Raw genomic sequence first — 23,245 nt, 5'->3', positions numbered from 1 at the left:
CACTATAAAAACAGGTCAAAATCAAGTTACATGTGGAAAATGTGGGCTACACTGAAAAGGAAGAGTCTTGTTGATTTTCACTTGTGCTACAATCATTGATTTAGAATTCCAAGAAACACTAAGACATGGTTTCACTACTTTCCAGGCAGTGAAGTTGCATCTGAATTTGTGTCAAGTTTTTGTTATTTTCACATGTGAGTTCCAGGTGAAATATAGTAGCACACAATGAAGTGGATTGTTAATAAAGCTTTTTAATGTTTTTTTGAAACACTAAGACATTTTCACTATTTTTTAGATAGTGAAAATGCATTTGAATGTGTGTGAAGTTTCAGACAATTTGCCAAAAATAATTTACCCTAATAGGACAAAGTCAGTTATAAATTATGGCACCCTAAAAAAAAAGGTCAAAGGTCAGATGTAGAAAACTAATTTTGGAAAAAGATTTTAGCCTTAAATATATGTAAAATATAAAGGCATTTTTCATAATTAGTCCCATAGAGGGCTAAAGAATGGAAAACAAGAAGACTTATACATTTGTATATGAGAAACACTAGTGAAATTGTTTTTAAATAAAACATTTAATTTGTGTTGAATACTTTATTAAATTTTAATGTGTTAAGCATATCAAAGGGAATATAATAGACTGCAAGTTCTCATTCATTGAAATGCATTGCACATGAACCATTTCAAAGTTTGTTAAGCAATCACCAAACAACAAAAGAGTTATAATCCACAGTATCACAGCCATTATGGGGTTCCAGTCTTTTTTTATTTGAAATTGTAACAGTGAAAGATTGAAGTGCATGTCCACAGATTGAATATTCTTGTAATAATTTACGTGTCTTGTCAAATATAATAAACTTTGTTTTGTTTGATAGGATTTAAAGGAACCATTCATGGATCTTCGAAAGATTTATAGAATCATTTTTAGCAATCTCCATTTTATACACTTTTCTTAAATATACATACTATTAATAAATATGTATTTATTATGTATTAAAAACAGGTCTTTCACAGTTTAAGATGACAAGAAAGCATAATTTATAATGTTTTGTAAAAACTGTAGTTTATTTACAGGTGGAAATAAGCATGCACATGTCAGCAGAAACATGATTTATTTCAAATGTCATGCAAGTATATATAATTATAAATAAAATATTGCCTTACAGCTCAGAGTAAAAATGGCAAAAGTTGAAACAGAATTTTAGCCCAACTTAATATCTTTCTTTAAAAAAAAAAATATGTGAGGCCCCAAGTAAACCTAAATAAACATTTTCATACTACATATCTCACACATTTTACAGCTAAAAAAATCACAGAGTAAGAGTGTGATGTGCAAACATACACTCTTTGATTTGCTATGTACAGTACATATGATGGGACAAGTTGAAGGGGCATTTCATAGTTGAGGCCCATTTTTGCTCAAAAGTGTAAGTATTTACAAGGAGTAAATGGTTTAACATACATTAGGTCAGAGGCAGTATAACATAATAGAAGAGTGCCATTATAGCAGCACTGATGAGACCAGAAATTGGCACGGTCACAAACCAAGCGATAAAGATATTCCGGAACAGATGCCAATCAACGGCCTTCCTGGAGCGGAGCCAGCCAACTGACACCACTGATCCAACCTGTCCATGCACACACAAATAAATATAAGATAATAAAATTGGATGTTTAATACTACAAATTACAAGTGTAGGGATTTAATGTACTAGTAAGCGACTCACCTTGCAATGAGTAGTGCTGACTGGGAGTCCAATGTTGGAAGCGACAACCACAGTTACAGCAGAGGCGAGCTCAATGCTAAACCCACTGCGAGACAGACATGATGATTATAATAAGCACTATAAGCATCTTTACACACATCACAGGGCTGTTTGAACGGAAAAAAGTACCGCGGCATTGTCAAAATGTCATAATACTAAAGACAAGACAAATTTTCTTTACTGCTGTTGTGCTTGAGGGAATTTCCATGAGACAAGGACTGTTGTTAAACTGTTTGTTTACACTGCAAAGTCAACAGAGATAAGAAAGTGGGAACCGGCCCTTAAGCCCCATGAGAACCACGGTGATAAAAACTGAACTATAAAGTCTGATCCCACAAATAAGCGCTCTTAAGATCGGCTTCTGCTCAGTGGAGGTATGAAGGCATAAGCAGCTTGTTACCTAGAGGGAGTGATGGGAGTCAGGTCTTTGCCCATGGTTTGTATGACCCTTCGACCCCAAATCCAGAGTCCTGTACAGATTCCCACTCCACCATACAGGAGCAACCAAACTGGTGTAGGTGCACTGGGTGCTACAGAAGCGGTGTCATAAATCAGCCAGAGAGCAACGAGGGGGCCAATCGCATTACTGTAAGAGAGGAATGATGGGTAATGTTACCATTTAGAGATTAATACTGTGCTCATTATAAAACAATGTGAGAAATAGGATAGAAATTCATGAAATATATTACCGTTTAAAAGTTTAGGGTTGGTGAGATTTTTAAAATGTTTTTAAAGTATCTTATTCTCTCCAATGCTGCCTATTTTTTTTTTTTTTTTGATAAAAATACAGTAAAGGAATAATATTGTTAAAATAGCAGTTTTCTATTTGTATATAATTTATTTTCCTGTGATGCAAAGATGAATTTTCAGCATCATTACTCCATTCTTCAGTGTTACATGATCCTTCAGAAATCATTCTAATATGCTGATTTGGTTAAACATTTCTTATTATTATCAATGTTGAAAATAGCTGGTTAATATTTTTGTGGAAACTTTTTTCAGGATTCGTAGATGAATAGTAAGTTCAAGTAACAACATTTATTTTAAACATTTTTTCTTACCAATATAAAACACTCAAGCGTTTCTAAACAATTCAAATGCAAGAAGAGGCTAAACAGATCTCAATTCGCAATTTTCTCAATTCGCAATTTTCTGTGCGCACTCAAATCACACACAATCAGAGGCGCCTTTCAGATGGCGCGCGAACGCATAATCGAGCTGTTTCGCGACTCCTTGTGCTTGAACAGACATATACACTCACAAAATGATCTCAAAATCCCTGTCTTTACAAGTATTCTTGTATATAGTCGGTTATAAAGTCTTAAGTGAACCTAAACAGTTAAGATAACTTGAAAAAAAAAAAGAAAAAGGGATGTTTCATCATATTGGTTCCATGCATTCTTACATTGGTTCCGTGCATTTAGTGACAGTAGCCTAAAAATAACTGCTGTCATTAATTGTCAAACAACAAAACAACTTTAACAATGATTAATCTATATTTAATTTATACAGTGAACACTATGCATGCAGTGTTATTACAATATTTATATGCATATTATTTCTGTATAGTACTACTGTTAGACCTAACTTTATTTGTAACTATTCTATAGTATTTATCTGTTTTAATTTGTGTATTCTTATTTTTACTATGTGTTCACTTGTCTTTAATAATGTTTGAACTTTATTAGTTAGGAGTCTTTGCTGTGGTATCAAAGTAGCCTACTTAAAGTGTTCCTTAAGTAATGAATGGGAAGCAAAGTTGTCTTAAAACCTCACATTTTTATTTGTATTTTATTTATTTATTCTTTTTTTATTCTTTTTTTTTTTTTTTTTTTGCTGATCCGAAAAATGATCCTATCCGTGACTCAAAAACCGTAATATGATCTGAACCACGAGTTTTGTGATCGGTTGCACCACTACTGTATATCAAATGTAAATTTATGTTAGTTATTATTAATTTTCCTGGTTAAATAAGCATTACTTAAAATAGAGAGACCAAATACAATTCTATTTTGTATTTTTTGCAATAACTATGTTATGTTCTATTTATAAAACCAAGTATAAATTTCATCAAGTTGGTGTTTTTGCACATTTTTACATTTACTAAAGGTTTACAAAATAACAAAAGGTAGTAACAATTTAAACAATATATATTATTTGTGAACTAATGTTCACATTTTCTAAACATTTTGACCAAAAAAATCAAAAATCAAAATCAAAAGAAAGTCCCACACACTATCAGAGCTTACAAAAGTATCAAAAAAATGTATTTATCGCAATGTTTACTGAAACGTTGCGATAAATTCATTTTTTTGATACTTTTTTTTTTTAAGCTCTGATAGTGTGCAGGACTTACTTTTGATTTTGGACAAAATATGAAAAAAAATTTCTTATGTCTCTCATACCTAACGTCATTTCCTCCATGCGCAAACGATCCGAAGCAGGCGGTGAGGATCTGCAGGAACTGGAAGAGCGTAGACACCTCCGGCTTGTCAATTTCAAGCTCATCTATTTCCTCTTCCAGCGAGTCTCTTCTGACGGTCTCGTCTGCCATCTCCACTGCCAGAGCTCCATCTCCTTCAGCAACTTCTCCATCAGCAACTGCGGTACAGTAACTGTTATAGCTGTCGTACCGCGAGCGCCTTTTCTCTCCATCCAGTCCGGTCCGGCTTCCCTCGCCCTCCTTCAATGACCCGTGTATTCCGTAGATGGCCATGGTGTAAGAAGTATAACTGTTGTTGCGGCGCATGGGTTTTTCTCCGGTCTCTCCCATGCATTCACCCACCTTGGCCAGGTGAAGTTTGTGCAGTAGATCCTTGTAGATTCCAGAATCTTTGTGTACGGTGTGAAACTGGCTCAAGTCTGGGACAGCAATTCCGGCACTGCCATTTAAAGCTAGAATGGATGACCGAAAATGATAGAATAAAGAATGAGTAATATAGTCAAAAGAGAGAAATTAAAGCTTAATCAGTTAATCAAAACACAATCTTCAGTACAATCAATTTAGTGTGTTTATCATTTCAAGAGGCTGACCATGAGTGCAATCCAAATCTTTGGTGTCAAAATATTTGTTGTCCAGGTCGGTTTCTGCTGAGCCTCCAATGTCAAAGGCCACTTTGTTGCTGTCAGCAGGGGGTGTCTGTGGAACAGGAGAGTAGCTTCGAGGTGGGACGGGATGGTCCACAAGGCCATTTGAGGATGGCTTCTTCTCAATCAGTTGTGTCCCACTAGTGTCGGCAATATTCTGACCTGAAAAGGTGGAAACAATTACAGAAATAATTATATTAAGAGGAGCGATCCAAATGCATGCAAAGTCAATGAGGCAGTTTATTAGAAACATTTACAAAGATATTTTATTTCATCATGTTGCCATGGGCTTCTGGAAAAGGTAATTGGAAGATAGACTTTAAAATACAAAATAAAGTCACGATGTTAGACATGAAGTCACAACTGCAAGAAATAAAGTTGCAATTGTGATATATTCAAAATTTTGAGGTTGGTAAGATTTTTTAATTGTGTTATCCTTGCTGAATAAAAGTATTAATTTCTTAAAAAATCTTTAAGAACTTTTTAAAAAACGTTTGAATGTTTCAATAACGTTGCAAAAACAACCTTCCATTCTTTTTCTAAGAATTTCATACTTTGAGTATTTTAAAATGAATATACTGAAAATGGTCATAAATTACAGACGTGATAATATAAATATTTACTTTTGATCTTCTTCTTTAAATGTGGACACACAATGAACCAGACCATCACAGCAGTAAGCATAGCACAGCCCAGTGAGATCAGCAGAGTGCCCCACCATGGTACCCTATCGAATCCCAACACTGTAGAATAAAGAAAAGAAAGAGATGAAAACCTAACATGTTTTAGTTTTAAACAGTGCTACATAATCTACACTTTCATACTGAAAATCAACAAGAACACTCCAATTCCTCCTGAAAAGTTCTTGGGTTTCACTAAATTAGCAAATTAGCATTAGCATTAGCATAACTTCAAATTCTGATTAATAGCAAAACTGTGTGGATAAGTCAACCTAAAATACAAATAATCTTTCAAAAAAAAAAAAAAAAATTTCAATGGAAGAAGAAAAATTGTGAAGTGAAAAAATCATTTTTCTTCTTTTCTACACAATGAAAGCACATGTTTTCCTTTACTGTAAGCCTGTGTGTGCTGACAAAACACTGCAGTGAGATAAGCAAACGGTTATACAATTTCAGTTTCAAATCAGGTTGAAATAGGGGACTTTCCAGTGAAAGTGTCCTTTTTATCATTATAACTTATGGCTAAGTTACTTTTCAGTTCCTCTGAATGAGAAGAATCAGTATCAAACAGGGTCATGTGCATGGCTCAAAAGATAACCAGGAAGAGGGCGGTCCTGTGGTCCGCTGATTAGTACACAGATCCTAGGACAACAGTTGGTTCACAGAAGCCTTTTTTTCTTCAGTACATCATGTACCCCCTGAAGTTTGCTTAAAAGTACAGATTGCTGAACTTGGGCCAAAATTATGTTTTATAATTTCATCATTCCATCAACAAACTGGACAAACAGCCACATATTTTCACACAGCACATATATTCATTAGCAATATATAGTATACTGCGTTTAACCCACCAGCCTATGTATGCGTGAATGTGAAAGTAAATTAAAGATAAGTTAATTAAAGAGAGATGAGGGAGGGGTAATGTATGAATACATGTGATCATGACCTCAGCATGTTGTATATGTATTCAAATCATGCATCATATCAAAATACATTCTTATTGACAATTTGGGAACAAAATGTTCCTCAAATAAATATGACATCCCCCCCTCCCTTTAGTGACATTTGGAGACAAATAAAAATCTTTTAATCAAATTAAAAAATGCAAAACTATTTATTTAGAGAAGAAAAAAGCTTACTTGGTGCTCCGGTAAACATGATGGAGAACAGATTGATTCCCATGGTAACAGCATAGAAAACTGGTAATGCTCTTAAACCATTGGGCACTGGATCCTCCTAGAGCACATGGATATATTGCTGTTTAGCACATGGTGAAAAAAAAGTATGTTCTTTCTTTATTGACAACAACAAGAGATTACGAAGTGCCAAAACAGACACTGGCACATTCTGTAACAGGTGAGTTCAGATTTGCCTTTTACCTTATTCAAGATGAACTTGCGGACAAAGTAGAAGAGAATGGCAGACATTATGCCGGAGAGAAGAGGTGAAAGAAACCAAGAGGCAACTGGAACACATGTAACAATGAGTTACACAAATATGCATAATGTAACATCCAAACAGTGATGCTATTCTCTGTTATCTAAAATTGTATGGCCCAAGATTTCTCAAGGCTATACACCGAGTATCAACAAACACCCAGTAAGTCACCAGGGGTAAGCATGTGACTGTGTTTCCTGTCTGTATAGTCCAAAATGTTCTGTTCTATAAATAGATATCATTTGGGTCATGTGAAAAGAATAATAAAACTAAGAGATCTGCATTAAATCATGACTATTTCTATTTCTGGGGTCGCATGGGAAAATATTCTCTTTTCATTAACTGACTCATTCTTCAGGAAAAAATCATTTAATCTGACTAAGCATGTTTACCCAAAATCTCAAAAATACTCAATTTCACATACCAATGCGAAGCAATTCCAGCCATTTGACCCCCTGATGACCCCTAGCAACCATGGAAAAGCCGATTGTAGCACCCACAATGCAGTGCGTTCCAGAGATGGGGAGTTTCAAGAATGAAGCTAATAGCTGCCAAACAGCAGATCCTGTAACAGTGCAAAAAACAAACATACGCTTGTGACGTGACCAATACAAGTCATGACAATATGAGAAAGTTACACCTAGGTGATATGCTCGCAATTTACTGGATTCAGCTGAATATCATTCCGCTGTGAAACACACTATGATGGACATTTTGAGGGTGTTTAAATATGTATTGGCTTTGAGTGAAAGAGAGAGCAATGGAAGTCAATGGGGTCCAAAACAACATTGACTTTCATTTGATTCACAAATATCTTCTTTTACATTTCACAGCAGAACTAAAGTCAGGTTCGGAATGACATGAGGGTGAGAAAATGACGACAGAATTTTCTTTTTCGACTTAACTATCTTAAAATTAAGTATGTACTCACCAAACATGGCGCTGATGGAGCCAGCCATCAGCACAGCCTCTGAGCCATTGTACATGTGAACATCGATGATACCCGAACGGATGGTCTCACTGACCTTGGCCCCTAAAAGGATGGCACCCACTGTCTCAAAGATGGTGGCCAGGATGCAGGCCTGGCGCAGGGTCACGACCCCAGAGCCCACTGCTGTACCAAAGGAATTGGCCACATCATTGGCGCCCACAGAGAACGCCAGGATAAAAGCGATGACAAAGCCCAGCACCAGCAGCCAGAGAACACCAGACATGTCTGTCTGTGTGGCCGCCGTTAGCATGGTAACAGTCGCAAGGGATGCTAGTGTAGTGGATTCCATTGCTGGAGAGTAAATGCACTATTGGCCTGTTGTGAATCAAACTAGGTCAGACTATTGAGGTATTTCTTCTTAATAAATAAATAAATATCCAAAGTAATAAAGAAGACGAGTTAGAAAATCAATCTACACCCTGTCTATCTCCACAAATGAAAAGTAGCAGGAGGTAAAAAGCAACTGTTAGCTACATATACTAATATCAGTCAAAGATTTGCATTGGCTTTGGGTGGCTACACAGACAGAGACATCCATTGTGGACTTGATCTTTGTAGTGATCGACGGTACATTCTGGAAAAGAAAGAGCCATTTGGATGAATTAGAGACTTTAACACCAGACAATAAAAACGCACAAAACAGAAACACACAATTAAAGTAAACCACACTGCTTTTATATGCTTTGATTTAGTTATTCTTTTGGGGGAATGGTGATTTGTGGGTGCAAAATAGCCTAACCTAGTCCACATAACTATATAAGCAAAATAAACAATGGGTACACACGTTTAAAACATTTTGACAATGAAACTTTGGCCATACAGTCTATAATACAATTCTAGCAGACCCCTCCCATGTCCTATACCCTGAATATGAACTATTCCCTTCAGGTAGACGCTATAGGGTGCCGGTTAAATATAGGAAAAGATACCTGAATAGGTATAAGAATTCTTTCATTCCTTTATCAGTGAATCTTCTAAATTCAGGATGTAAGGCAGTGTGAATTGAGTAGTAGCGTCTGTATTGTTTTTGTGTTTGTTATTGTACTATAATTGTATGTTTTTATGTGGCAGCCTTTTTAGGGACCAATAAGTAATCTTGAATAAAATAAAGTCATTTTTCAGCTAAGACTGTAATAATTTGGTTTAAAACCAATGCAAAGCACAATATGCTACTGATAACATTTCATATTTGCAGCAATATCTTACTATTTTATATAGTAGTTTTACCTTTATCTCGTGGCTGGGGTGGTAAACAACAAAGACACGTGGTGTCAAACAAAGGGATAGTGATTTTAATGCATTTAATTATTTATAAGCATATTTTTTACTCTCTCTCTCTTTCTCTCTATTTAAATCTGTTAGCATAGCATATTATTTATCCACCATAAAAATAATACTGTTTTTTCCAAAAAACCTTTGAGGGACATTAAGATTTACTGTGTGCCAGTGTAAGTAGTCAAGTAAGGAATTTCCAAAACAAAGTGCCACATTCATTTGGAAAAAAAGAGGCTTAATAATGCTTCATCAAGCGTGCTACTTGATTATGAACCTGAAAATACTTTTGATATTTTGATGGCAACTCGTAACCTTGTGATGGCAAGTTTTGATGTAACACAGACTATTACATAAGTGCCTTCAGACATCAGAGGATTTAGAGACTTTACAACACTTTACAAAGTCTTGAGCACATGCTTCTTAAGAGAAGTAAATGAATGACTTGTTGAATTGCTTATTATTCTATGAAAACAGGTGTTTGATTTGACTTTGTACAGAAGAACAGCCTACCAAATCATTATGATGTTCCCTGACCACACAAGAATACATACACAAATATCATCAGAATTTGTCAACATTCTAATTATGTAAGCGCCAAGTCTGGGTCATATTAAATACAGATAGTTGTGAAAAGACAATTGATGTAAGATGACCAACATTGTGCAGTTCATCATGCTATTTTGAGTTGCTGTTAAGGACATGAATGTAAATTAACAATGTATTAAATTACTATCCAATATTACTAAAATCATATCAAGTTCAAATACACAGTTAAATAAATAGTGCTGAATTTTTGCAACCCTTAAAAAAACTCTCAGATGTAACCTAAAAGTAACTAAACAGAGTACTCACCAAATGCGTTGAATGACTTCTGCTTGATCAGCTGTGTAAATTGATAAACGCACGCTCAGTTCCTGTGTAAAACACACAAAGTAAATATGACCCCGAAAACCTTCTTAGACTTTAACTCCACGACTCAACTAACTCTAGATCAGTCTTGCCTGTTATATATAATTACTAGAGAAGGAGGGGAAAGTGAAGAAAACCACACCTCCAGAGGATCATGAGACTGCGAGTTCTGTGAAAGCCAAAGACTTTTAATGTTTAGCCAGAGGTTTGCTCTAAATAACCAATTATACTTAATATTTCGTCATGTGTGCCTTCATGTAGACACATGCACCTATGTTTTCTCTATATGAAACATGACCACATAATTGTGTGTAATATTAAAGCAATGGGCTGTGAAAAATTACATAACTTTGTTTTACAAGAGCTCATTTACAAACTTCTGTTAATATGCCAGGTCTGGAAAGAGAAAGTTGTTACAAAAATCTAAAAAGAAGAAGAAGAAGAAAAAAAAAGATATTAGGTTACACAATAAACCAATTTATAAACCAACTATAAACCAATTTGTGGTTTATTAGGTTACACAATGTTCAACTTTAGACATTCTACTAACTATAAGTAACTTAGCAATTACATGTCAACTAAATCTCAATAATTGTTCTTATCAACAGGCCCTCAATCATATCATTAGTATTAGTAGATTGGGTTAGTAGATAAGTATAGATGAGTAAATAAGATGACATGTAGTTGGAAAGTAACAAGAATGTCTGCTGGGGAGCATCAAAATAAAGTATTAGCAGATATTAAGCAGACAGTCTACTAATACTCTAATGACTGGTAGTTGACATGTAGTTGCAAAGTTACTTATAGTTAGTAGAATGTCTAAAGTTGAACATTGTGTAACCTAATAAAGTGGACCATCGAAATAAAGTTTTACTAGATTTTATAATAGTTGCAGAAGCTTTTAGAGGGACATAAAAATAACTTTAGAATAAACTTAAAAAAAATAATTGTGTAAAATTATACTGTTATTGTATATGTTGCACATAATTGTTCTTATTAACGGGCCTTCATTCATTTTGACAAATTGCTTAGATAATGGAAAACAGTTATGAAACTCAGAACAGGATAAATCATGATACAACTACCAATCTCTAATCATTTATTAGTGCACAATACTTATGAACAGGTCTTTTTCCGTTATCAGTGACTAATGAACATCCGTTTTTTCCATGTGTCACAGACCCACATCTATGACCGTCAGCAACTCTGCCAGGACCGAAATGCTACGATGGACACTGGACTGCTGACATCTTTCTTTGTGTAATAATTTACTGTTTTAAAGTGATGGATGTATGTTTGATATGGAAAATGCCTTCTCAGCTCAAATAAGGAAAGAAGCAGATATTTTTGGATCAAACTTTGAACCCAATTTGGGAAGGCCGGAGGGGCCTGGAATGAGGGTCTGTCAACACATAATGCCATTGAGATTATTTCCATGTCAGTGACCCACAATCTACGCAGCACTTCTTAAAGAGGTATTTATCTTCATTACAGTAGGCCTACTTAATATTGCTATAGTCTCTTTTCAAACAGAATTTCAATGTGACAAAAACGGAGAAAAGAGTTCAAGGTGAAGCATTTTCATTAAAATATGGCTATTAAAGGCTTACATTAGTTTTGTCATGGACATCTGAGTGCAGATACTATATGATGATGGTAAACCCAAGGACGTCATTTCTGCCATCAAGAAAGAAACTATTGTTCAAAAGTTTGGGAATTATAAGATTTTTAAAATGTACAGTAAAAAATACAGTAAAACAGTAATATTGTGAAATATCATTACAATTAAAAACAACTGTTTTCTATTTTAATGTTTAAAAAAGTAATTTATTCCGGTGATGGTAAAGCTGAATTTTCAGTAGTCATTACTCCAGTCACATTTTTGATGAAATAAAAAATATTCACATATAATTTTTTTCCAGGATTCTTTGATTAATAGAAAGTTCAAAAGAATATCATTTATTTGAAACATTTATTTGAACATATTTGTAACAATATATCAATCTTTATGGTCTCTTTTGAACAATTTAATGCATCCTTGCTGAAAAAAAAAAAAAAAAAAAGAAAAAAACTGAACCCAAACCTCTGAACAGTACTGTATGAATACGGATATAAGCATCTTGTTTTGAACACTTCATGTGCATCTTGGTTCAATCACGGGGGAGTGAAGAATTTTCCCTACAGGATTTTTTGCTTCCACACAAACCCTGACCTCAGTCGAGACCACAGGCAGCTCCATGTGAAATACAGAAGAAGGTTCTGGATCAAGGCCAGACCAAAATTAAATAAGCCTGTTGTTGTATTTGTCTGAAATGGCAGGTTTTTCACTCTTCTTTGTAATTCAGAGACTGGCAGATGTTGCTTAACATCTAACCTGCCAGTTAGTCTTGTGAAATAAGCCTTGACATTTTGAACTTACTCCTACGAAGCAGTTTTCAATCATAATATTTGCCTCTGGTTTTACAAAACAGATAACCTGCTCATTTAAACTCTCTCTGGGAACATATAGTAAAATTAAAAATGATCTTCAACTCTCAGGCACACAGTGGCAGCTGTTTTTCCCCAAACCGCTTGCTTAAACCTGTATTTAAACTCGACGCGTAGGAAAACAGGAAAGGAATCTTCAGACTAAATAGTTGGGTTTTGCCATGTGTCTCACCCACATGTGTCTGCAGGCTGCTCAGCCGTTCCACTAATAGGTTAGTACACTGACGCAGAGCAGGAAGACGCTAAAATAAGCTGTTTTCTTCCTGGTCCGTTGAATGCTCTGAACTGAGTGACATAGTTCTCTGAAGCCGTCTGCTCTTCACCACACTACATAAATCCCCAAATACCAAGATAGGGATTTTTTTTTCACTCATAAAATAGATAGCCTACCAAAATGAGTTAAGGACCTATCAGTCTGCGCCATCTAGAGTTTCAAGACAGAACTTGGTGTGTGTGTGTGTGTATATATATATATATATATATATATATATATATATATATATATATATATGAAGAGTTTTTGGTTCCAAAACACGATAAACGCCATTAAAAAAAAAAAAATGTGTTTCCGCCAAAATCAGTATTGTATCTGGTCGGTATTGAAAAGTCAGTTATTAATTTTGCGCAAAATGCGATATCCATCGAGTTATTCGGTCATGTTTTCTCCCTTTCTTTCCAAAACGCGACAAACGCCACTCTCCCTTCTCTGCAGAATGCGATATATCCGCTCAACTAATCACAGCGCACCATTCCACGCACTGTAAACAGTAATGGCGGCGCCCTGAATACACCCGGCTTCCTAGTTTTCCTTATCTACTTAGAACTTTGTGATCAACAAAAACAGAAAAATGAATAATTTTGACGGCATTGATGAACCTGTGGTGGTTTCTGCGGTGGGTAAGAAACGTAAGCCATCGAAATGTAATCATTTACGTGAGGAGATTAAGATGAGGCACTCGAGTCGGGAGGAGGAAAAATGCCGACTGTTGCTTGTTCCACGACAGTATCAAACTTCTGTCACGGTCCCCAAAACTGAATCATGAATAGTTTTTAAAAGCCGTTTGACCAAGAATGATTAATTCTCGAATCTGACATTGATAGTTTTGATTTTAAACATCTGAAAACAACAACAACATGATTGTCAAAATCTGCACTGTCAGACAAAGATTTATCAGCTATCTATTACTTTGTCACGCCAGTATACCGACACCCCTTGGTAGTTGCAATCAATTCCAATGTAACTCCAATGTAAATGTGTTTATAACCGTGCGATGGCGCCAGATACTCTTTAATCGGTAATGACAAACAGAGACATAATTAATTTATAACATTAACAAGATGACTTGTTGAATTAATTTTGGGAGCGACGATTGAATGTATTTTTAGTCAAATGCCTGTATATACGATTAATATTGACAAAGTTCAGAGGCTGAATCAACTTAATTTGTTGTGTATTTTCAATATGAAAAATAACTTTTATATTGATGGATTAATTGCATTTTGAAAAACAACGTGTCATGGATTTATTGCATTTTGGGGAAAAAAAAGAATACGTTTTTATAATAAACCTTTGAAAATCAAAATGTAGATTTGAATTTTTTTATGTTTTTATAACCAAAAGATGCTATGTGAAAGTTTGAAACAGAAAATAGTGGTTTTCATTTTGCTACTTTCTTGGTAAAGAAAACACATTTTTACTCAAATTAATCAATATGGATTTATAGCGTTTTGGAACTAACCTCTTCATATAAATATATTGTTCTGGTGGTCTGGGGTCTTAAGCATATTTACTTAAGCAAGAACAGAACTCATGCTTAATGCTTAAGTCATGACATCCCTTTATATTTTTATTACATGTTAATACACATGCAAAGTGATAAGGCTGTTGTACAGGAGTTTTGAATATGACTCATGAAGCCTAATCATTGACACAATGCAACAGGCCAAAATGACATTGATACACTGACTGAACAAATCACCACACCCAAAATAACCACCAATTACATGCAATTTTGTAAAGCCTGATACTTTAATTATATAGATAAAGTGCACAATGGGTAGCTAAAAATGAATGAGAAATGTTAAATATCACGTGAAAGAGTAAATAAGAGATTATTTGAAATACTTTCTGCCTCTACTGAAAACATCACTTATGAAATAACAGATAATGACATGTGAACAGCTGTGGGAGACCTGAACTGTAAACACAAAGAGAAGAACTCATTGGCGTCTATCTAAATCAATCTCTGCATTATAGGGTACAATGACAATTTACCCAATACAGTGCAAGGTTTTGTTTATTTATGTACTTGGTGCTGTTTAGTTTAATTGCTTAGCCTTTTTCATTTCACAATGACAGCTAAATAGATGGTGTTAGTTGTTTTTTCATATGTTCTTTTACCTTGACATCTTGTTAACATGAATCTGGAGACACTCAATTAAGAAAGACCGAAACAGCCAGTACTGCCTAGACATCATTTCATTAAGATAAGACAATAACAGTGAAAAGAACAGTGGGCAGAATTTTTCCCGCACATAAACAAGTCAATTTTAACAACAGTTTACACAGGTTTGTAATCATAATCCAAGAACATGTTAGTGCTTGCCTGAGGAAAAGCAACCCAGTTCCCCAGAGTCTCTGTTGCCAACATCTCCCATCAACAAATCTATTCAGAAACCTTTTCAAACATGGACCCTCACTCACATGAAAAAATACTATAGTAATTTATAGTAAATACTATAGTGTTTTTGAACCATACTATAGTAAAGTACTTGAATTAATTTGTTGTGGTACAGTTGCTGTGGTAATATAACAACTATAGTAATATAAACAAATTACTTTACCAATACTGTAAAGTTTTCAACAACTATAGGGTATATTATACTACAATACACTACAGTTTACTGTAGTAAAAACTAAAGTATACTACAGTATTTATTTACAGTTTATCAGTTCACTATAGTTAATACTATGCTGTAGCATTCGTTAACTAAGTGTTGTAAATACTACAATATGACAATTTACTATAGTACGGTTCAAAAACACTTTATTTATTATAAAAAACACTAGTATTTACTATTAATTACTATAGTATTTTTTCATGTCAAGCCATTGAAGGCAGTAGTATTTACACAGTAGAAGGACTGGCATAATAAAAACATTTTAAATTATTTATTTAAAATTCTGTAATTGGCTCAGTGTCATGTCATTTCATGTTCATATTTTCTCATCTACTGAAAGGATAATCCTGCAATTTAAAACATCTGTTGAGCTCTCATACATAAAAGTGAGATCCTGTCACAAGCCACCCAGCTAACAGGGAACATTCTCAGAACTTTAGCTAACGTTGTAGCAAGGTTCTCTCAAAGTTATGTGCAAATGTTTTTCTAGTAACGATAATAAAACATTTGTTCAAAGTTATCTTTAATAATGTTCTCAAAGGGTTAGCACAGAAACATTATTTATACATTGTTTTATACAACGTTTTTACCTGAAACATTTAGTTGGATGTTCACCTAATGTTTTTTAAATGTTACCATTTGTTTCAGAATGTTAAGAGAACATTAACATTTCCATTATATTTGCAAAATGATAAAATGGAATGTTCCTTTAACTTTTGCATAACCAAGAAAAAAAAGTTTTTAAAACATTAAAAAACTGTACGTTTTGAACGTACGGTGCCCCTTAAGGGACATGGTGATGTAAAAAAATATGAGAGGAAAATATATTTCAATGCTTTTGCATTCTCTCGCAAATGTTTTTTTTTCGTTCGTTCGTCCGAGAAACTGCATTCACTTGTTCCCCCAACAAACAATTTTCCCTTCCATCTCATATTTTTTTCCTTCACCATGTCCCTTTAAGGGCTCCGTATGAATGTTCAGAGAACATTCAGAAATTAGGACTGTGTTTGAAATCACCCCCTATACCCTTAAACAGAGCACTATTTTAGGGAACAGCCAGTGGTGTCCGAAACCATAGTGGATGTTAAAGAGTGCACTCATTCAAACCCATAATGCACTGCAATGACAAGTGTACAACCGATGTATACTCCGGGTGCTTTTCAATACATTTCCTCTCTCCTATCCTCCAGTCCGTGACCTGGAAACCAAGCGTACTCAGCCATCTTGAAGGACATCTCAGAGGACCGAGGAGTGAGGAAGCTTCCCAAGGAGTCATGAGTGAGGTTGTGTCCTTCCTAGGGTTGCAAAGGGGTGGAAGGTTTCTGGTAAATTTCCAGAAACTTTCCACGGGAACTTAACCAGGGGAATTTGGAAACTTAACAGGAATTTATGGGATTTTATGGGAATTTATGGGAATTAATTGGAAATTTTGGGATATTTATATAAATTTATAATATTTATATAAAATGTTTCATATAAAGACATAAATATATAAACATTTTGTTTGGTCATAACATTAAATAACAGTTATTTATTTTTCACATTCAATTAATTCTAATTTAGTAAATATGTAAAATAAATAAATTTTTATTGCAGCAATTGTTATGTGTTATTTATTTCAGTGTCACATGATCCTTCAGTAATCATTCTAATATGCTGATTTGATACTCCGTTACTATCAATGTTGGAAACAGTTGTGCTGCTTAATATTTTTTTGAAACCTGTAATACTTTTTTCAGGATTCATTGATGAATAAAAAGTTAAAAAGTACATAATTTATTCAAAATAGAAATCTTTTCTAACAATATCACTTTAATATCACTTTTTATCAATTTCACACATCCTTGCTGAATAAAAGTATTAATTTCTTTCAAAAAAAGAAAGACAAAAATGACTGACCCCAACATTTTGAACGGTAGTATATTGTTACAAAAGATTTCTATTTTAAATAAATGCTGTTCTTTAAATTTTTATTCATCAAAAATCCTGAAAAAAGTATCACAGGTTATTAAGAAGTACAACTGTTTCCAACATTGATAACTGAGAATCAAATCATCATATTAGAATGATTTCTGAAGGATCATGTGACACTGAAGACTGGAGTAATGATGCTGAAAATTCAGCTTTGCATCACAGAAATAAATTATATTTTAATGTATATTAAAATAGAAAACCATTATTTTAAATTGTAGTTATATTTCACAATATTACTGTTTTTTTTGTATTTTTGATCAAATGTGCATGTTATGGACTGGGGGAATGCACAGTACATGCAGGGGGTGTGGCCTCAATAGCCCTGCAGTAAGTAGTGTGCTGTGTGAATGTGATTGAGGAATGTGCAGGGTAAAAATTCAACTGAAATTGCATTAAATCTGGTTGTTTTAACCAAAATTATGCTGCAAGATGTTTTTTTCAACTACATTTAAGAACCCTGTTATAGGGTAACCTGCAACTTTGCAAATTCCCGTTAATTCCCATATATTCCGTTAATTCCCATGGAAAGTTTCCATCTTTGAAAATTCCCGGAATTTTGCAACCCTAGTCCTTCCCTTGCATCCTAAGAGGGTGGAGCTAAGACGTGAGGAAAGGAAACGAGGATGCACAAATAAGAAATGAGAAGCACCCTCAGCAGCTAGAGAATACCTATAATGCACTATGAGGGAGGGTCACGCTGAATGAATTTCTGCGTCTCAAAAAAAGATGGCGCCCGCAGCTGAATCATCCACCTATACATCTTCCAAATCGCTGGTCCAATGTGGGTACAGTAATAGCAGCTATAAATTCCTTTTTAATTATTTATTAAATTGTTTAATTAAGGTTTATACATTAATTATGTTTCCAAGACAGAGTTCAAGATAAATACTTTCATTACTGGAACTGCCAGATTGCAAGTGTCAAATGATTTTTAAACAGCAAGCACAAACTATGCAAAAGTGTCAGAATTCGCTCACTCTTTTTCATTCACTATTTTAAGTGAACTATATTAGTGGACTAATGAAGGGAAAAGTATAATGAATGGGGCTTTAGAAGGCAATTTCGAGCACAGCCAACATTTTTACTAAATGGGAACGTTGGCAAAACCTCAGAACATTTTTTGTTAGCTGGGCGTTGGATAGTCTCTGCCTCAGACGTCACGCCCACGAACCATAACCTGAAAGTCTGAGGCCCTGTCCCAAATGGCACCCTAAACACTCACGGCCTTCCTACGAGTCCGCACTTTCGTGACGTAACGTCGCTTTGACTGTCGGGAAGAAGTCTGCCGCAAAGGTCGCACCAGTGCGGGCTCAGCAAAAGTGCGCATCGATGGTGCATATCGGCCGCAAAGGGGGCGCTCGCGAGCACCCTTCTGAAGCCTAAAATTGACAAATGGGACACCCTACGGTCTCGTGGACTTAACGGACACGCGCACGCGGCAGCCATTGTAAGTCCACAAGACCGAAAGTGCACAGAAGTGTGCCATTTGGGAGAAGGCCTGATATGGCACACTTAACTGGAAACACTTCAGGATTTTCGAAGTCGTCATCTGGTTGGTTGAATTCTACAGGATGTCCGGGAGACGTGTGTGTCACGTTCTTTAATGGTCCGCCTGGAAACAAAATGCCATGACGCCAAACCCCGTCGTGTTTACAACTGTGACAATGAGCACTTACCAGGATCAACTAAACACTGGATGTGAAGTTTGCGGCTCCATTGCTGCAGTAAACGTGCACAACGTTCTTGAATTAATAATTTATTAGATGCACGCCGGTCTGTTATTGTATGGGACATCGACTTTACATTATCACGCCCCTAAACATGACGCGGAACAAAACGAACTATTATTGGTTTCCTTACATGTCAGTCAAACGTCCTCTCAGGCGGTCCTTGGCTAACGAAAGCTGCGATAGAGTCCAGACCATAGACTGTAAATAAAGACCTTCCAAGTGGCTTGTCAACCGCCATTAAATCGTACAAGAAGAAGAAGACCTTCCAAGTGGTACCTTCTCCAACCTTTCTGCCGTCAGTGTCTTGAGTCATGATGGACTGATATCAGTTTTCTAGTGACAGACATTTAGGCCTATATTGCACACATTGCTTTGCCAAAATGGTGATGGTTTATAGGTCATTCTTTGTGGATGCACAACCTACAACATTTGGTTACTACACCAGATCTTTAACCACTCACTTGAGAAAAAAAAAAAAAAAAACGAATTTCCAACTGTTTATCTCTTTGGTTATCAGCTTTCAGTGATAACGCATGAACAAAAATCAATTGAAATAATGGCCACTAGATGTCAGTAAAACACAAATTCATCATTAATTCTTTCACCTCTGCTTTGAATCTACCCACATATGCTATTTTTAAAGCAGAGGTGGGACAAGTGCCCCATAAGGTCAGTAAAACCTAAAATCACCTATGTTGTGGCGATCAGCAACTGTCCTTATGAGGAGAATAAAATCTAAATATTAAAAAGGTTTATGTGAGGGTTAGGTTTATGGGTTAGTGATAGAAATATCATTAGTTCAGTATAAAAACAATACAATGGAAAGTCCCCAACATGATAATAAAACAAATGTGTGTTTGTTGATGATTTGTTCTAGGTTTAGATCTCTTTCATAATTAAACCATTTATTGTGCACACTTTTTTTTTTTTTTTTTTTTTTTTTAAATATAGTTATATTACATTTGAATGATGTTTTTAATATTCAATCTTACATTATCAATAAAACAAAGGAGAAACAAAAACTAAAATAGAGACTTTCATTTTATATTGTTCATAATCCCTATGCAATTACCTATACTGATATTTACATAAACTCAATAATTTAGTCATAGAGAGAGATAAATATGATTTATGGCTAATCTACGTTCAAAGTTTATATGCTCCCTGAACTTGGTCCATATCTTTGAAATCTGCTTCAAATCCTATTAATTAACAAACAGAATACATTAGGTCTCACTTATTCATGTGAAAATATTTTAGCAAATTATAGCACAAGGATGCCATATAGCACCTAAAAAACAAGTGAATACAAGAGTGAACCTCGTGTATGCATTTCCATAGACTTGTTTTTCCCCTACTATTTCCTCATTAGATTCTCAAAATAACTAACAGCATAACAGAGATTATTCCCATGGTAAAAAAAAACCAAAAAAAAAAAACCCTTAACTGTAACAGTTAAACCTGATTCAACATGCAAATAAACCCCCTAAAAGTAGTTCACAAGGAACATGTTGTCTATCAGTACATCTCTCCTCATTTTTTCCTCCATCTGTTGCTCCTTCATCCACCCCTTCCCTCCCTCCATTCCCTTGCCAAACAGGATTGGTAGGATCACTGCAATTTTCTCAGAAGTGAGGAATGTCTGCATGTGTATGTGTGCATATGTTGTGTGTGTGTGTGACCCAAAAGACTTGCTGTGGCCTGCATGGTGAGGTTTCTTCCCCCCAAAAAATCCCTGACTAAAGCCTTGGCTTGTGCTGCCCTGACTTAAGTGCCTTTAGGGAAGAAAATGAAAAGAGAGATGCGAGAAACAGAAAGCAACGAAATGACTAGTCCACCAACGTCCTCCTAATGTGAATAAATCGCACAGATGTTGCCTGACCTCCCTAGTAACGCAGCCAAGCCTGAGGAGCAGGGAGAAGAGGTGCAGACAGTTGATGTGTCACAGACTGTGATGGTGCTGACTTACCTGTCTGTCAGACCTGTGAAGGTGGGAATGTGAAGGTTTGGTTAAATGTCTTTTTGAACTGTAATCCTACGGAAGTGAGTCAGAAGCATGAATACTTCATTACTGGAATAATGCAGGGAGTGCTCATACACATAAAGGTCGAGTCTGCATCACTCAGAAGGTTTTGACTATATGAAGCTTCTTTCCAAACAGTGAATAAAAATAGCTAAGGACACGCTTGCATTTACTAAGTAAGTTTGGACACACAAGTCTAATAAGTCACGTTTTGGTGTGCTAATTTAAAATTCAGACTTTACTGACAGAATTGCAAAATTATATCGCAAATTTCGCATTTTATAATTAAAGGGATAGTTCACCCAATAATAAAAATTCTGTCATCATTTACTCATCCTTAAGTTGTTCCAAACCTGTATGAGTTTCTTTGTTCTGCTGAACACAAAAGAAGATATTTGGAAGAATGTTTGTAACCAAGCAGATCTTTACTACCATAGTAGGAAAAATAAATACTATGGTAGTCAACGGAACCCCCATACCATAGTACCCTACCATAGTAGTCAACCCCCATTGTAGTCAACCCCCACAGTACCAAATATTTTCCTTTGTGTACAGCAGAAAAAAGAAATTTATACAGGTTTGTTTGGAACTACTTGAGTGGGAGTTCACTCATTTTTAGTTCGATCCCTTTACATATACTTAATTATATTAATTATATGTTATATCTCACAATTCTGAGAAAAAAGCGAGACATAAACTCACAATTCTGGCTTTTTTCTTGCAATTGTGAGTTTATATTTTGCAATTCTGACATTATAACTCAATAACTGTCTACATAATATGAATAAATAAAAATATCACTCTAGCAGGAGTGTTATTACCCACGACTCTAACCACATTCGAATGTAAACAGGGGCCTATACCAGGAAGCCAGTTTAGGTGGATAGCCAATATGTTTTAGTATAGTTTGTGCCAACCCTGGGTTTTAGCCACCATGAAAGTGGCTCGGCTTTTAGCTGTGTTCGCCATAGTAACTTGTGCTCCATGGCAAACCTGGGGCCAGTACCATGATGTTAGTTGAACAAACTCCTTAAAACTCCTTTAAATCAGGCACATATGTGATGTCCACAAGTCTCAGGCCATTTCATCACAAATCTTTAACAGCAAATAAATGGTCTCAGTTTTGAGTTGACAAAACTAAACCAATCCAATCAGGCTTTGTTGGTACCATGATGCTGATCATCAAGTTTTTCTGTCAACTCAGGTTTTGATCCTGAGTTCATGGAGCGTGTGCACATAAAAGTGTGACATCAACCACGAACAGCCAATCACATTCCTTGAAACAGAGAGAACCTGTGATAATATGTAATATAAATAAGATTTATAATCAATAGATAATCACTATCACATATTTTCTTCTTGTTGCGTAAATACATTTATATACTTCATATTCTTCACTCTCTTAATCTTCGGCAGAAGAGAGAATTGAATCACGCTGACTTCCTTGTGAGAAATGAATCACAGTTTCTTTATGTTTCAAGGCATGCTGTTCTCGAAACTAGTCCCGTAATGCTGAGTTTAGTCAACTACCATTATGGTATAGGCCTGGTTGCTAGATTTGCTTTTACACAACAGTTTAATAAACAAGAAGATAGTGTAACTTACATTATAGACACGATATTAACAATTACTTTTGATCCGTCATCGAAAAGAGTTTCAAGCGAAGCCACAGAAGAGTTGAACATCTCCAAGCAATCAATTAATCAGTGTTTTTGAATGAATCGGTTGCATGAATGATTCAATGACTCACTCATAAAAATACTCACTTGTCACCATCTGCATACAAAAATAAAACACAAGAAGAAAAAAGAACAAGAAAAAAAATATGAAGGTTTCGGGGGGTAATAATCTAAAATCAGAATATGGTTACAATTGAGTATACAAATATCAAATAAATTCTTTGCAATTGTTTAGTTTGAAAATGCCGGGGTTGCGTTTCAGTATAAGCGGACCAAAACGGAGACTTTTGAAAATGATGGCAT

At 35.2% G+C, this 23,245-nt stretch overlaps 1 protein-coding gene across 1 annotated transcript; it reads right to left on the bottom strand.

Moving 5' to 3' along the window:
* Positions 1-747: 747 nt before the first annotated feature.
* slc20a1a (solute carrier family 20 member 1a) lies at positions 748-10,259 on the bottom strand. The gene is made up of 11 exons (XM_051904214.1): positions 10,092-10,259; positions 7,905-8,538; positions 7,398-7,538; positions 6,916-7,001; positions 6,676-6,772; positions 5,480-5,599; positions 4,803-5,018; positions 4,175-4,664; positions 2,170-2,355; positions 1,731-1,815; positions 748-1,631 (listed from the first exon to the last, which is right to left on the bottom strand). The coding sequence occupies exons 2-11, from the start codon at positions 8,251-8,253 to the stop codon at positions 1,467-1,469; spliced, it is 1,935 nt and encodes a 644-aa protein (XP_051760174.1). The 5' UTR covers positions 8,254-8,538; positions 10,092-10,259; the 3' UTR covers positions 748-1,466.
* Positions 10,260-23,245: the final 12,986 nt, after the last annotated feature.

The sequence above is a fragment of the Ctenopharyngodon idella genome, chromosome 8, assembly GCF_019924925.1.
Source record: "Ctenopharyngodon idella isolate HZGC_01 chromosome 8, HZGC01, whole genome shotgun sequence".
Classification (NCBI taxonomy): Eukaryota; Metazoa; Chordata; class Actinopteri; order Cypriniformes; family Xenocyprididae; genus Ctenopharyngodon; species Ctenopharyngodon idella.
The sequence above is the reverse complement of the archived record's forward strand: the minus strand, read 5'-3'. Positions and strand labels throughout refer to the sequence as shown.

Bases quoted from the DNA above. Each gene is read 5' to 3' on its own strand.
- slc20a1a (XM_051904214.1), bottom strand. From the start codon at position 8,253: ATGGAATCCACTACACTAGCATCCCTTGCGACTGTTACCATGCTAACG. The intron at 7,539-7,904 runs GTGAGTACATAC...GCACTGTTACAG, and splicing joins CTCCATCAGCGCCATGTTTG to GATCTGCTGTTTGGCAGCTA. The intron at 1,632-1,730 runs GTGAGTCGCTTA...GTGCATGGACAG, and splicing joins TCAGCACTACTCATTGCAAG to GTTGGATCAGTGGTGTCAGT.